General features: G+C 56.6%; 1 protein-coding gene across 6 annotated transcripts; it reads right to left on the bottom strand.

Annotated features, from left to right (window-relative positions):
* Positions 1-1,023: 1,023 nt before the first annotated feature.
* NR2C2AP (nuclear receptor 2C2 associated protein) lies at positions 1,024-11,399 on the bottom strand. 6 transcript variants are annotated; one of them, XM_073324005.2, is made up of 6 exons: positions 11,304-11,399; positions 4,435-4,671; positions 3,582-3,672; positions 3,047-3,152; positions 2,201-2,268; positions 1,024-1,612 (listed from the first exon to the last, which is right to left on the bottom strand). In XM_073324005.2, the coding sequence occupies exons 2-6, from the start codon at positions 4,473-4,475 to the stop codon at positions 1,496-1,498; spliced, it is 423 nt and encodes a 140-aa protein (XP_073180106.1). In that variant the 5' UTR covers positions 4,476-4,671; positions 11,304-11,399; the 3' UTR covers positions 1,024-1,495. The 6 variants fall into 6 exon arrangements, with proteins under 6 accessions (XP_073180106.1, XP_073180111.1, XP_073180105.1 ...); XM_073324010.2 differs by lacking the exon at positions 11,304-11,399 and adding an exon at positions 7,630-7,836; XM_073324004.1 differs by lacking the exon at positions 11,304-11,399 and adding an exon at positions 6,645-7,036.
* Between the last annotated feature and the right edge of the window lie 4,527 nt (positions 11,400-15,926).

The raw sequence follows: 15,926 nt of genomic DNA, 5'->3' as shown, positions 1-15,926 counted from the left end.
CGGGTTGGCTTAGGGTGATCGGTATAAATGGGTTTCGATTAGAAACGAGCTCTAAGGGAATCTGGCCTCTGTGATGGGGGCTGGGCTCAGTACCAGAATCAGGACCCCTCCTCCCCCGCCCAAAAGAAAAAAAAAAAACCCCAACGGGGGAATCTTCTGCTACTTACACTCATTGTTGCTCGGGCCCTTTACCAAACAGCACAGAGGCTGCATGCAGATGGGCTGAGGTACTGCACGCATTCAGCAGATCGTGCATTGCCCCAATGCTGACACAGGACGCTCTGGGGCAGGCAGCCTTGATCATTGGGCTCAGTGGCATTGTTTCCCCCATATGCCATTCCCCACGAGTAAAAGGCCTGGAGAGAGTTGAATGGTGGCTGATTGTGTTTTTATGGAAGTACTCATGATATTTTGGACAACTGGGCACAGGCCCTCTGGTAAATTTACTGCTAGTCTTATCTCGCCCCCTGCAGAGACGAGGGCAGCTAGCCCCATTCTCCATCACAGCTGAGTGTTAGAGGCTTGAGGCGAGCCATGACAGGTGCCATTAGTCCTACCATGTAGGAAGCAGCCCCGTGATATTTCTTAGTTCTCTTTCCTATAGGAGCAGGATTATCCCCACTCTCTCTGAAAGCCCTTGAGTGCATGATCCCAGCTGTCCCCTGGCACCTGCCACCCTCCCCACCTGGGCCAAAGGCTGATCAGTTTGCTGGAGCAGCTGAGCCCTCACCCTACCAGGAAAGAGCAGAGTGGAATTCTCACGCCTGACGAGGGTCTGAAACTCACCAGGCTGCATGGGCTGCACCCTAAGAGCAGGAACCCTGAGGAAGCAGGTGTTCCTGGGGGAACATCCACTTCCCAGCTCTTCAACACCACTTCCTGAACAAAGCCTGGAGCTGCCACCTCTGTGACCCCACTGGACGGGCAGAGTGGGCCCGAGCTGGGGGGAAGGAGGCAGTTTCCAAATTCAGTATGTGATTAGTTTAATCTCTACAGAACAGAACCACTCGCTTGCCCCAAATCCAGTGTGGTCCGGGAGGCGGGAAGCATTTATTCAGCCATTAAACATGAGCTTCATCACGTGATAAGCCACTAGATTACAGCATGTGGATTGTCATGCACTGGTCTGCACTATTCTGGCAGCCCATGAGCACCACGGTGTGCGCCCAGGGGCTTTAGATCCCGCTGAGAGGCCGCAGCTAGGTGGGGAGAGGGCAGGATCTCAGCCTTGTTCTGTTAATGCCCAGCGCTGTTTTCTGTCTGAGCGTTCCCTGGTTTACTTCCAAGTGGCTACATTTCAATTGCAGAACAAGTCTGGCATCTCTCCTCCCTCATAAGAGGCGCTGTCTGCCAAGGCAAATATGCCACCTCGTGCCAGTTCATGCCACTGGGCCCTATTGGACAGGGTGGGAAGGCAGAGTGCCGGCTGATCAAACACCAGGGGAACAAATCCATTCGGGGTGATGAGCTGCAGTTCTGCCATTCCTGTCCCAAGTTAGAGCTTTTCCCCGAGGACGCTGAGGTGATACACGATGATTCTCCCAAAGAAATCCGTGCTGTTCTCAAAGGTGATTTTCAATTTATCCAGCATTGTTTCTTCTGTCCTGAAGCTGTGGATGGAGCAGTAAAGGAAGAAACAAGGGCAATGGGGTACATGACACACACACAACTTCCAGTACAGCAAGAGAGTCACTCACCCAGCACAACCCAATCAATGCAGGTAGGGAGCTAGGGCACGTGCTATATTCTCACCAAAACTGGGGTTCACTTCACATCCCCCAGCTTCCCTGCTACCCTCCTGCACACTGCACAGAGTGCAAGGATTCCATCCAGCAACTGCTCCAACAGATTTAAGGCCACCTGCCTCTCGCCAGGCCCGTGTTAGACAGACCCTGCCCTATTGACGTTGTGCAGCATTGAAATAACTCCCGCAGGGCTGCGGTAGATTCTCCAAGTCTTGTGGCCTGTGCCACACAGGAAGTCAGACCAAGTGATGACAGTGGTGCTTTCTTCTATGGAAGAGCCATTCTAACCTAGCCCCCAGGGGTTCCCAGGGATCAGGATTCACATTGCCCTAGCCAGGGACGCTAACGATCCGACTAACAGACCAAATCTGGTGACGAATCCTGGTCACATGCCACCTGTGACACGTGGTGCATACGCTTAGAAGACCTAGCCCCCAGTGAGAATGAAAGGATATCTGCAGGGCATTGATGTCTTCAGGGTAGAAGTCTGATATCTTCACAAGTTCTTCACCTTTTCTGCCACCTAAGAAGCAAGAGGAGAGGATGGAAATGTCTGTGCTGGTTGCAGAGTTAGATTAGCATGATCACTGGATCTACGCTGGGAACTGGATGTCCAAGTGTCTTTGGTGCTTCTGAAAAATCCCACCCCTATAGCTTTAGTTCAGGACTGGAGGTCAGGCCAAGAACTGGGTTTCAGTCCTCGTTCTGCCACTTAATCTCTCCAGTGCTATCTGTCCAGGTACCCGTATAGCCCTCATTACTCTTGCCTAGACAAGTTGCTTCTGTTTTCCTGGTTATAAAATGCGACCAGCCTAGCCCTGTGAATTCAAAAATTGAACCAAAGTTCTCCCACACACCAGCACTGGGGAAAGACATTCCACACAGAGATGTACGCTGAATTAAATACAGTCGATACTGTAACATCTAGTTCAATGCAATCCTCTGCATCTGGATATACTGCCAGGAACTGAGCTGCAGAAGTGAACACGCCGTGCTGTGGATTTGCGATCCAGTGTGTCGCAGACTCTTTGGGAAGGTGCTTTCACATGAAAGGCACCAGAAAAGTGCATTCACAACTGAAAATAATTATAGTGCATCGGCCACAGATCTTTCTCTGGATTAGTTGTTGTTCAGTTCATCTGGCATGACCGCAGCATCAATAGAACATTGTCTGAGCCCCAGTCTGCCTCTATCCTGTAATTAGAGCCCTTCCAATTCCTGAAAGATGAGTGACCCTGCAATCGACATGATGAATGGCACAGAATGCCACACGTTGTTCCCCAGCGGGGGAGGCTCTTTACCTTCCAGTGTACACAGCTGGCTTGCAAATCCACCCTGGAACTGAATCTGGAGTTGGGACACCTTGACAGTCTGTGGAAATTCCAGCATCACCCACTGGGAGGAGCCCTGGAGCCAGGAATGAAATGGGAGCACAGGTTACAGTCAGCTTCCATAGGGGCCACCCCGTTACACCCAGCACGGGCGGATTCCGCAGGGAGCCCTGTAAGGCCCATAAAGGTGGGAGTGAGCACCGGTTAAAGTGCCCCCCGCCATGGTTAGCCCCCGGGGCAGAGCTAGGGCACAGCAGAGCACAGTACAGCATGTACCCAGCGCAGTGGAGTGCTTAAGACAGCAATGCCACAGCGGCAGGGCCCGGGGAGGCAAGCCTGGCAGCCATTCCGTGCTCAGCAATAGCCCCCACGTAAGCTGGGCCGGTAGAACTCCCTTCCCTGATTCTCAGACGGGACGTCTGCTCCAGCGGGGGGACGTGCCGTCACTCCATTTCCCATGGTTGCCCCGACAGAGCAAGCACAGGGGGTCATCCGTGCAGCTCACCTGGTCCGAGTTCCAGCAGGTCTCCTCGCTCGCGTCGAACATGTGCTTCTTCCCGAACTGCTTGGTGTCCCGGTTGAGCACGGAGCTCACTCTGCAGGGACAGAAACCAGACTCGCGAGGGGTGATGCTAGGGGACGGGGCTCTGATGCCCAGTACAGAGAGCGCCCCACTCCCACGGTGAGCCCTGGTATCCGCAGACACAAGGCCAAGCTTCTCAGGAGACCGTCTAGAACAACGGGCTCTGCACCAACAAGACCAGGCAGAACAAACCCCTCTGGGATGGAGCCAGGTGTTTGGGAAAGGTGCCAACTACGCAGCCCCAGAGCCTGAATCCCACAGAGCAGGTGCAATGCTGACAGCAGAACAAGCTGCCCCGGACCCCCGTCCCCCACAACACGGACCCTTCAGAGCCCCTCCGAGGGCGGGAAGGGGAGTTCAGGAGCCACCCGTCTCTGCCGACCCCGATAACAAGCGGCTTCAGGAGCATTCGCTGAGCAGGAACGAGGCTGAGAGCCATCAAGCTTGGTTCACTCAGAGCAGCAGAGAGCCACCAGGTGGTAACAACAAGAGCCTCTCCAAGTCCTTTAGCTCCTCTGGGCTTCAGATCTGTGTGTGGAGAGCGTAGCCAGCTGCTGGCATTAACAAATAAGCCATAATCCGTGAGTGCTCTGACCCAGGGCTGACAGGTACACCAGGGGAAACCAGCCCCCCGAGAGTTCACTTTCTCAGAGGCTGGCGGGATTTACCTTCCCGCGCCCCCCCCTACTCTGACTCGTCCACCAAGGACAAGTTCACTACAGCATGGAAAAATTCAGGGCAGTGGGTTCTTCGGGAGGCAGAAAGGAAAACTCACCTGCTCACAGTCTCACTGCAGATCAAGGGTGCCGTGGGCATGGCGCTGCTGGAAGTATCGCTCCTCTCCAGCACACGCCACTGATGAGGTTCGGTGCCAAAGCACCTAGGTGCAGCCTGCGATGGAGGGGCGCCTGATAATGGGGCCGCAGCAGAGTTGCGGGGTTCAGAGGGGAAAGAGAATCCGTTCTCTGCCCTGCTCTGTTTGCTGCTCTGGTAACGTCACAGAACCCGGGTCCTGAAATGAAGGAAACACTCCCCAGAATCAGTTGCAGAGTCTCCAGGAGACAGGTAGCACTATGCACACAGTAGCCTTAGCCAGCCAGCCGTGCCTTGGCTGGGGGGTCGGGAACGATGTGCGGTACCGTGTGGGTCACTGCAGAGGCTGCCCCACCCTGGGTCAGTACCACGACCCCAGTCCTGCACAGGGCAGAACCTGAAGTCAGTGGGGCTGCAAGCAGGTACAGGAGCCCACCTGCAGAGATTGGGGCCCATGTGAAGCACTTGCCTAGATCCTATTTTGATCCAACCCACCATCTGCAACCCCCAAACAGAAATAAGATTAAAACATCACCCAAACAAAACAGTTAATCACGGACTGCGTGCAAACAAGAGGAGGCAGCACGAAAACAAACAGAGGCTGAAAACCCGGCACCTCTCGGGCAAAGAAATCACCCTGAGAACATTAACAATCCATGCACAAAACACCGCCCAGCTATTTCCGCCAAGCAGAGAACTGGAGGATTTCCATCCCGGTGTTCATTTAACTCAATGAACTCAATAAAATGCTGGAACGATCTTTTCCATACCTACCTCCCCCCACCCCCACGCTCTCTCTTAGTTGGCACCTCTGGGCACCAATGTAATGTACCCTAATAATCCCCCGCCCCCCCCAAAAAAATCCACTTTCAGGCTCAGACCAAAACTGGAAAATGCCAGCTCCTAGCGCAGCCATGCTGAGAGCGTCCCCAGGGGTTTAGCATCACGTACTTGGGTTTTATCCACTGCAGCCTCTGAGCCCTTCTGCGTAAAATCAATAACAAGCCTAAGGGGGGGCGGGAGTCTATCCCAGGAAGCAAGGATGCTGAAAAAGATCTGAGGGTCATGGTGAATAGTCAGCTGAATACGGATTCCTGCCCTGCCACTGTGGGTATAAGAGCGAATGCGATCCTGGGATACACAAACAGGGGACTCTGGAGTAGGAGGAGAGAGGATATTTTTGTCTCTGTATTTGGTGCTGGTGCAACCAGGGCTGGAATCCTGTGTCCAGTTCCGGTGCCCACAAATTCAGGAAGGATAGTGACACATTGGAGAGGGCTCAGAGAAGAGTCACAAGAGAGATTAAAGGGTTAGAAAACCTGCCTTAGAGCGATAGACTCCACTGGAGCTCAGTCTATTTAGCTTAACAGAGAAGGTGAAGGGGGGTGTTGGTCCCAGTGTGTCATTATCTACCTGAGGAACAAACATTTAATAAGGGGCTCTTCAGTCTAGCAGGGAAAGATCTAACACAGGAAAAAAGGGCGGGAAGTTGAAGCAAGATATGTCTCCACTACAGACCTTACAGCTCCATCGCTGTGAGGTCTCCCATGTAGCCGCTCCCTGGCGGTGGGAGAGGGCTCCACTTACATTAAACCACCCCAATGAGCGGCCCCAGCTACATCCACAGGACAGCGTCTCCCGCCTACATTGCGCTGCCCACTCGGGCGTGTCTGTCGGTGAAACGTACGTCCCTCGGGGGTGTTTATTCACACCCCGATTGACAAAAGTGATAGTGTAGACATAGCTGCAGGCGGCTAAGGGGGCGGGCAGTAAATTAACCAGTGGAATTTACCAAGGGCGGGGGGCTGCATTCTCCATCACGGCCAATGCTTAAATCGCACGGGACGTTTTCCTAAAAGATCAGCTCCGGGTAGGGTGACCAGATGTCCTGATTTTACAGGGACAGTCCCGATTTTGGAGTCTTTTTCTTATATAGGCTTCTATTACCCCCCACCCCCTGTCCCGATTTTTCACATTTGCTGTCTCCTCACCCTAGCTCTGGGGGAAAGGCTGGGGCCCCAGGAGGAGCTGACCCCAATGGTCTCTGGCCTCAGACGCTGTGCGCCCCCGTCCCAGCTCAGCGCTCAGGGGGTCACCAAAGCCCCCCGCCCAGCTCCAAGGCAGAACCCGGGATTAGAGAAGGAAGCGCCCCCTGGCCTCCCGCGGACCTACCCCGGCTCCCGAGCGCGCTGCAGGCTGCGCCCTCGCCGTGCGCCCCGGGGAGATGGGCCGGCTACCGGAGGGAGGCGCACGCCGGCCGGGGCGGGGCTGCTCAGGAAGCCCTGAACTGCTTCCTGGGGCTGCCGGGGACTCTTAAAGAGACACAGCCCCGTGGGGAGCGCTGCGCCGGTTCGGGCCCCTCTGTCCCCGCCTCCGGATGGGGGGCTCCAACCCTGCCTTCCCGCTGGGAGGGGGCGGCCGGTGACTCCGCCACGGTCACGCAGCTAGTTTGGAGCACACAGGACTCCAAGCCCCCTCCGGGCCGTCCCAGTGCCCACTCCCCTGTCAAGGTTAGCAAAGGAACCCAGGCGTCCTGGCTCTCAGTCCTCCTACCCCGGCCAAAAGGGCCAGGCTGTCAGAGGTGGGCGGAGAACCCGAGACTCCCGGGTCACCGCCCCCGCTTTAGGCATTAGACCGCTCACAGCTCACCTAGTACCAGGCTGTCCCTAGCGCAGCCGGAGCAGGCCGGGACCCAGCTGACTTTGTAACGAAAGAGGTGCTGGGCCACGGAATTTTTTTGCTTTCATAACATGCAGCAAACCCAGAGGTGCCGGGGGGCCGCGAACCGCCAAGCCCAAAGGTGCCGGGGCTCAGCCCTGGCAGGCCCTGGCGCAAACTAAGCCCTGCAGGGGACCCTCAATGTCACATGCGAATCCTCCAGGACCATTTCATTGCCTCCAGGACGCCACTGTGAGAAAGCTATTAAAGGGCGTGTGTGTGTGGGGGGGGGGCTTGGTGCCAGGACTCCTGGGTTCTGTGCCTGCCTTTGGGATGGAGTGTGGACTGGTGCTTAGAGCAGCAAAGGGTGGTCTTCAGCAGTCCCGACTTCCCACTCCTGGCTTGAACCAGCCTGTGTCCCTGACTTAAATGGGGGTAATGCTGCTCCCCCGGCGCGCAGAAGAAGGTGACAAGACGCTGCCACGCCTGGAAAGCTCACCGAACCGGGCCAGGGCCGGAGCAGACTGGATGCAAGAGGAGGACGCGAGTGTCGTGAGAAAGCGCCCTCTGGCTGAAGGCTGCAAACGTTGCCCTGGAAGCGTTTCACCGTCAGCCCCAAGCTGCGCAACTCCCTGCCCGCCAGAAAGCGCCTTGCGAAATGCAGCTACCGCAAGGCCTCTCCGCCTGTGAGTGGAGGGGCCCCTGGCGCCCGTGCCCGCCACGCGCTGGAAAGTGTCTGAGCACAGCTCGCTGCGCGTGCACGACCGAGACCCCAGGCGTGCGGTGTGTGCGGGCGGATGCAATCCCACAGAAGGTGAACAAGAAGGGAGAAATCCCGGGGAAGCCGGTGCATTTCTTCCTGTGCCCTGTCCTCGCCCTGAGCAGCCAATCCCAGCCTGGGTGACCAGACACATGGGACATTTTGGAGGAACAAAGTGGGGAAAAATGGAAACATTTTTGCTCCGCATTAAACAGGCACCGGGGCAGTTTTTCCTAAACATGTTTGTGATCATGACGGCAGGTGTCAGACAGAGCCAGGGCGGGTGGTTTATGAGCAGCTAGATTGTCTTTCCAGTGCTTTGGCCCATCACTTTAAGTCGAAGTCAAATTTAATTTTACAACCCCTTAATGGTCTCTAGTGCTTACAGCTGCAAAGAAAGGGCTCCAAATGTGGCTCATGGCAGAGCCCTCTTCCTCTGTCTGCAGAGCTCAGGAATGTTTATGGTTACTATTGCACAGCTTTGGGGGTTCCTGGTGCTGCGCCGGGGGAGAATGCACACAGGGCTCATCCCACTGGCTGCTTTCTGACTTCTGGGGCCAGCTCCCGGATTGTAATCCTGTTCCACGCAGCCACCCAGTGATTGTGGAAGTGTACACCAGCCTCCTGGGGAAGGCTCTGTAATGGCCCATTACATGCAGCATGATGGCAGGGGAATTACTCAGAGCAGAACAATCAGGGAAGGAATTAAACAAATTGAAATGATGATCTGGAAATTGCTTGAACATAATGACCCCAGCCAATCAAGGAATGTCCCAGTTCCTTCAGTTCCCAGGTTAGACATTTGTCGGGTGTCACTTAATGTTGCAAATACAACCTCTTATTTTGCAGCATCCCTCATCCTGCCACTCTAAGCACTGTCACTGTCTAAGCACTCCCACCCTCCACACCAGGGCCCCCCTCAACACTCCAGGATGGTTGGAGTAAGGAGAACAGGAGGGGAGGGGAGGAAATATCCTTCCTAGAGCTGATCAAAAGGGGTCTGTGCAGCCAGCATTCCCGACAGATCCCTCAGGCACTAAGGACTCGGTTGCACAGGAATGAATGACCAGAGAGCCAAAGACAGAAGCAGAACTGAGAGGCAGAGATTGATCCTGGAGGATGTTTCCATTCCAGCGCTCCCCAAACTCTGTCCCACCAGATCGTCCTGCAGGGGACAGATTTAATTTATGCCACGGATAAAGGGTTCTCTCCCCGCCACACACCCCCTCCTCCCTATGGGGGTTCCAGAAGAGCCACTTCTACCAGAATTTCCCAATGGCAACTGCCAGCCAGTGCAGGTTCACTCAGCAGACTGGGGAACCCAGCCCCTGATGTCTGGGACGAAGGAAGGATTATTATCCCGTTTCACACCTGGAGCAAGGCCCAGTGACTTGACCGAGGGTTCTGTGGCAGAGCCAGAAACCGACCCCAGCTCTCCTGATTCCCAGCCCAACCACAGGGGAATTCCTCTTCCTCAGCAGAAGGTTCCCAAGTGGTGCTGCCAGCGAGGGACAATGTGGAGTTCTGCCAACACCTGCCACTTGCACGCGAGGGCTGGCCAACGAGATGAGGCCGGAGTGGTCTCCACTGGGGGAGGCGCTGCCAGGGCCTGGGCCAGCTGGTCAAATTGCCTGTTAGCCAATGGGAAATCCAAGCTGGAGGCACAAGTTGATTGAGCACCGGGGAAGCTGAGCATCAACAATCCAGGATGTGGAGCTGCGTCCCGACACGCAAACGGGCACCCTGGATTGCTGTGAGCCAAGGGCTGGGGGAGAACCTGGGGGGAAATGGCACCCATTGAGCGTTTGTTACACTGGGAATTACATGGCCAAGACCCCGCTAAGCTCTCGCTGCAACCCAGTCACCGGAGACTGAGACGGGCTCAGAACCAATCCACAACAGTCTTGTCTGGACGGTGCGGGAGGCGCGGCACTCCTTGGAAATAGGTGGCTGCATGTCACTTCCTTTGAACCACGTGGTGGGGCCAGTGGCTGCCAGTGGCTTGCGGAGTGTGCACCAGGGTAAGTGTGTGTGTGTGTTTGTGTACTGCCATGCGGGGGGGTAGAGGGAGGGTGTGTGCATATGTTTGTGAATGGGAGTTTGCACGTATATTGGTGATGTGTGCCCATGACAATCAGCACTACCTCAAGCCTTTACAACTCACCTCATCCCACGCCATCTTTGCCATCACATCTGGGGCATGTGCCCTGCCGGCTGCTGGTGCAATCTGAGCAGGAAATGCTCCGGCTCTGCCCTCCGAGGCCCCAGGAGCCCAGACAGAGAGGGGAGTTCGAAGGTTTTCCCTTTCCTAAGCTGTGAGCTGCCCTCATCACCGGTGCATAGATCTCACCGTCCGGCCCCACCAACCTCAGCCAGCCAGCTCAGGTTTGCAGGACTGCCAGGTCAGGGGCAGCAGGCAACCACTGGATTCAAATGTCAGGGCTGAATGGAGGGAGGGGTCCCCAATACCTTGCCATGGGGAGGGGTCAGGCTAAATGTCTGGTCCCACAGGAACCCAGCAAAGAGCCCCCAGCACCTCCCTGAAGAGCAATCAGACCGCATCAAATACCCCCCACCCTGCGCCAACCCTTATCCAGAGAAAGGCAAAGCCAGTGTAACCCACTGGTTCTATGCTCATTGCCGGTCACCCCTTAGAGGCTGGTCCTCCTATGAGGATTACAGCCTACTACTGGGAGCGGCTAATAGAGTCTCTCCTTCTGCTAAAGTGCTGGAGGCCCTGTTTTTAGCACCGGTTCAGTCCCTGCCAAGAACTCGTGGTTGTGGGGCATTGCATGGGACCCCTCCTCTTTATTCAAATATTCTAGATACAGAAACTTCTCGAGAGCCCTCGGGACCGACACCTGCCTCCCCTCACTCTCAAGCAGGAGCACTGCAGGCTCTCACCTGGCTCGAAGTATTCACCAAACAGAGGCACCATGCCTCTCCTATTCCCCCCGAGCCCGAATTCATCCACTGACTTCAGTGGGATCACACCAGCACAGATCTGAACCTGGGGAGGCAGGAATTCGGCCTTTGAACCGCAGGGCCTGCTAGGGACGGGTTGGTCCCAGGCTGGGCCTGAGCAGTAGGTGGCACTGGTGGCCCACAGCAGAGAAAAGCCAGCAGGCCAGGTAATTGCCCGGCCCCTTTTCTTCCTCTGTCTGGCTGCATCTCAGCCAACAAAAGCGCAGCCACATCTGGAGGCAACACCTGGATTTGCCCCAGTTCGCTGCTGCACATTATTAAACTGGGACCTGCCGGGGCAGAGCAGCCAGCGGTGGCGGAGAAGCAGGGAACAACTGCGAAAGAGAGAAATAATCACCCCACACACACGCTTACACACAGGCACCAGCAGCAGCTGTCTAAAATTAACCTTCCCTGGCATATGGTGCATTCTCACTTCTCCAATTTACCTGCAGCTTTGCAGAGGCGCCCTTGGAATACAATGAGTCAGCTCCAGGCACTTGATCGCCAGTCCCCAGAACCCCCCTGCCTTAGGCAATCTTCCCAGCCGACGCGCTGCAAGAGGAAATCAAAACCAAACCCAAACGCATTATCCGCAGCACTCCCGAGCCTCCAGGTTTCCCCCCCCCCCCCGTCGCTGTGTCTGGATGAGTCACGCTCTGAGTGCACGCAGCCTGCCTGGGCTTGCTGAAAAGCAAAAAGCAAATCGACCCCCACCCCAAAGCTTTCCTCCTCGTGTGATCAGCACGAATGGACCCAGGCCAAGGCTGAGTCCAGGGCTTGGGGTCTGGGGCAATCACCCTTGGGTCCCCGGTGACCACAACTGGAGTCCCCCCACACACGTGTGTGTACACGCACACACACACAGTGCCTCAGAAAAATCAGACAGCTCACGCTGGGCTCAGAGAAACTGGAGGCCTCCCTACTCAGGGTCCGCTCTTGAAAATCACAAGTGCTTGAGCTCTGCCCAATCCAAATCCCGGTCACCGTCCCCATTCTGCAACAGGACTCAGTGGCTGGCTGACGTGGGAGCTGGGTGTGGTCCGTGGTATGTCACACGTGGCCTAGGGCCTGCAGGGCTGCAATGGGGAGCCAGGGGGCAAGTGGGCTCCTAGCAGGCTCAGCCTGCTCCCCAGCTCCCAGCCACCTCTGACTCCCACAGCTCACTTCCATCGTGTCCCATCTCAGGGCTCCAGCACTGAATTGTCCTGACACAACGCGTCTGGAAGGGCCCAGCCTCTGACACAAGCCAGGGGCTGTGCATCTCCAGCGTTGGCGGCCCTTGGTGAGGGACAACGGCTGGTCAGGGCCTTTTCTGCACCGAGCCAGCATGGGGCCTAAGTCTGACTGAAGTCTTGCTTCCCAGGCTGGTGCATCGGCCCTGTGCTTTGGACCACGCCCCCATGGTGTTTGGCAAGCTGGCCTGTGCCCTCTCCAGCCAGCCCTGGGGCACTGCAGGGAGATGGCTCTAGCTCGCTGAGCCAGGGAGCACAGACACTAGGCAGTGCCCTGCACGGGGGGAAGAGGTGGGGACGACGACAACACAGCACAGGGCACTAAATGGACATCATCTGGTGGCCAATGTGCCATGCACCTAGTCACTGGCAGTGAGCAAATTAACAAAGCAAGAAAGCCGCACAGTTAATGAGCGGTGGAATAATTAACCAGACTGCAGGAGCAGCACCAGTCCATGAGGATCGCTGACCCTCGGCCACAGACTTGCTGCTAATTGGAGAGGATAACCGCCCCCCACCCCCGGCAACTTCACAGCCGTAAGGTAGGGAGGGGATCTCTTACAGGCCTAGCTGGGATTCTCAGCTCTGCTCAGCATTGACCATGACCTGGTAACAGCTGGGGCAATGGAATCTCCTGCCCAAGGAGCCAGCCAGGCCCAAGACATCACAGCTGCCTTGGTACTTCCTGCTCAGCTTTGATCCTGGGGTGCTGCCTGCCCACAGCCACTGAGAACTGCTGGCACACGTATTACAGTAGCACCCAGAGGCCCTGCAGTGCCCGGTGCTGCTCAGACCCAGAACGGACAATTTAAATAGACAGAGGCTTGGAGGGGGCGACAGACTTGCCCGAGGTCCTCCTGCAGCAGAGAGGGGATTAGACCTCAGTTCTCCGGAGCCCCCAGCCCATGCCCTGCCCATTGGGCTATGCTGCCTCTCAGTTGGAGCCAGGGGAATGCAGCCGTGGAGACATCATTCCCCAGAGCGTAGCACTGACAGACACACAGACCGACAGTCTTATGCTTCCACAGCACCTCTCAGGAGGCCAAACCCACAGCAATGCTGAGCCTTCGGTGTTAGTGGCGGATACAGGTGCCCAGCTCAAGAGACACACAGGGCATGTCTGTGTCCGGGAGCCCCCTGTCTGCCCCCGGCACTTAGCGCTCACTCCGCACCCCCTTCCCCGGCAGCCCTGTCCTGCCTGCTCCTTTCTTCCAGGTCACTGACGTGTGGAATGAGCTAAATCAGACCCAAGCCCAACCCCTGTGGAGCTGCCCACTGCCTGCCATGGCTGGGCCAGGCACATCCTTGCCAGAGCTGCTCACCCATGACTGGACTCTCTGGTGAGCCTCTTGTGCAGCACTGCGTCGAATGCAGCAGTAACCGATACCCCAGATCCCCTGTCAGCCCCTGGTGCTGCGTCCATGCTTGGTTTGTTAGGCATCATCTTCCCACTGCTTACAGGAGCCGGATGAGCCAGCCAGGGACCACCAGACAGTGCAGCAGGGCGTGGGTGGTGCAGGCTTGTACACACACACATGCATGCACGCACAGACCCACATACAAACGTACACAGGTGCACGCATACATATGCACAGAGCCTCACGTGCACACTCCCAGTGGCGTGCACACACACACAGGCGCCCATTCACACCACTGCTCAACCAACGGGCTTCAAGTCCGAAGCACGGCGAGCCAGCCTCTGGTCCATGGACTGAGGCTGCTAATGAGGAAGGTGGTCACAGCCAATTTGTCAGGGGAGTTGGGAACTGAAGTGGGCCCAGCCCCCCCATTTCACGAAGGCCACCCAACAGCACCAGCTGATAATGGAGCCAGTCCCCAGCCACCTGGGCTGGAGTTGGGGGGAACAGTTTTACGTACCCCCAGATCCAGTGATGAATACTGCTGCCCACTCAGGGTGCTCTGATGGCCCCTCCCCAGCGGGAGCAGACAGCTGGTCTGGAGAGCTGAGGCCACAGATGCTGGACTGGGGGTGTCTTCTGGGGGAAGCAGAGTTCACAGTGCAGGGTGATGGCAAAATGCATCAGTCAAGCCAGGCCTGTGGCATCGATTCAAGCAGCTGTGGGAGTGCTGCGGCCCAGGGGAGCTGCAAGATGGCAGCTGGGATGCCCAGGGGAGGCCGATGTGCCCCTGCCCATGAGGAGAGAGGCAATGCTGGCTTACAGGGTTATAATGTCTTTCATCCCCAAAGATCCCAAAGTGTTTATCGATTGCATATACCTGCATGCAAGGTACCCATAGCCACCTTGGGGTGCGGCCTGCCTGGGCTTAACAAAACAGCCGCTTAGGGCTGAAAAAGAGGAGAATTGCATCCGCTTGACACTGCAGCAGGGAGCTGGAGTGGGGGTGGGGAAGGACACCAAGGTTAACATCCCCGAGATCATTAAAGACTGTGAGTCCTTGGGCCTCAGTTCCTTTCCCCTCCCTGAGCCAGGCTGCGGAGGAGTGGCCGGCAGTGGAGAATGGACAGAGCATCTGGAGGAATTTTGAAGGTGGCCCCAGCAGGGGAGAGCTGAGGGCTGAGAATGAGGTTCATGTCAGATCAAGGAGAAAAAAGAAAAAAACATGCTTGATGAGAGGGAAGCAGCAATCAAGTTTATTCAGCTTAACGATCTCTGAGTTAGCAAAGTTCGGCAGCCAGGCCAAGGGCTTGTCAAGCAATGTGCAGCACTGCCGACATCTGAGACAAGCAAGGATGGGCGCTCTGCACCGGCCTGCTAGGGGTCTTATTGGGATGGACAGGAGCGTGTCCCAGGGGGTTAACCCAGCTGGTTTTGCCGGGGGGGGGGGGGGTGGGATGGATTTCTGTGCTAGGTGAATTATTAACCCTGGAATGTGCCACTTTGTTCCAATCTGCGAAGCAAAATTTTAAATTCAGATGAATTTAATGAACGAACAGCAATACCGAGCACGGGCTCCCAAGCCCCTGACTCGGCCCCAGCCTTGCCGAGCAGGAGGAAAGCTGCTCCCTGTTTCGCAGATTGGGATCCGACACCCTACGCACCGTGTTCTCCCATGGGCCACAGCTTTACCGCCGCTCTGTTGCTGTGCCAGCCAGCTCCAAGCTTGCAAATATCAGAAGTCCCCCCAAAATCAAATCATGAGACTTTAACCATACTAAACGCTGGGTCTTTTTCGTTTGCCTTTGGGGTGTAGAGTCTTTAGGGGATCCATTTTCAAGCTTTTCTCCACGATTACAAGAACTTGAACCCACTGGGGCTCTGGCTCTCTGGCGCGTGCGGGAGGCAAAAGTGCCTGGGGTAGTGCCCAGGCCAAGAGAAAGGGCTCTTCCCGGGGAGGCCTGGCTGAGCAAGAAGGGGGCCCGGGCACATTCTGAGCCACAGGGGGAGTCGGTGGCAGAGCCAGGCTTCGGGCTCAGGAGCGCCCAGTCCTTCGATCGGACCCCCAGCTCAGGCATCACCCCTCTGCCAGAGCACACGTGCCTCCCGGACACTCTGCTGCCAGAGGGGAGATCGGCCCTTCCAGCCCAGCTCTCCCCATGCTCACCTAGGGCGGTGTTTACTTCCCCTAAAGCTGGTGTAACCCCCCACTCGCACACACACATACACACAGCAGAGCCAGGGCCCCTTCCCAGCCGCTTAAGGGAAACCGCCACAGAGTGCCACTCCCGAGCCCGTGCCCGTGTCCCTCAGCAGAGGCTAATGGGGAGAGACGGTTGCTCGGGGCAGCGTCTGTAGGCTCAGATTAGAGGGCGCTCGCTGGCTGTGGGATTCCTGCCCCCTGAGCCAGGACGGGGAAGGTGAGAAACCTGCTGCCTGAGCCGTCGGCAGCCAGTCCCTGGCGCGGCCAATCCCAGCT

The sequence above is a fragment of the Lepidochelys kempii genome, chromosome 25 (genome assembly GCF_965140285.1).
Source record: "Lepidochelys kempii isolate rLepKem1 chromosome 25, rLepKem1.hap1, whole genome shotgun sequence".
Taxonomy (NCBI): Eukaryota; Metazoa; Chordata; order Testudines; family Cheloniidae; genus Lepidochelys; species Lepidochelys kempii.
The sequence above is the reverse complement of the archived record's forward strand: the minus strand, read 5'-3'. Positions and strand labels throughout refer to the sequence as shown.

What these genes read in the sequence shown, in the direction of transcription:
- NR2C2AP (XM_073324005.2), bottom strand. Translation starts at nt 4,475, where the DNA reads ATGCCCACGGCACCCTTGATCTGCAGTGAGACTGTGAGCAG. An exon ending in CCTGCTGGAACTCGGACCAG is followed by an intron (nt 3,153 to 3,581) that starts GTGAGCTGCACG and finishes TCCTGGCTCCAG; the next exon opens with GGCTCCTCCCAGTGGGTGAT. An exon ending in CCAGCTGTGTACACTGGAAG is followed by an intron (nt 2,269 to 3,046) that starts GTAAAGAGCCTC and finishes CTTGCTTCTTAG; the next exon opens with GTGGCAGAAAAGGTGAAGAA.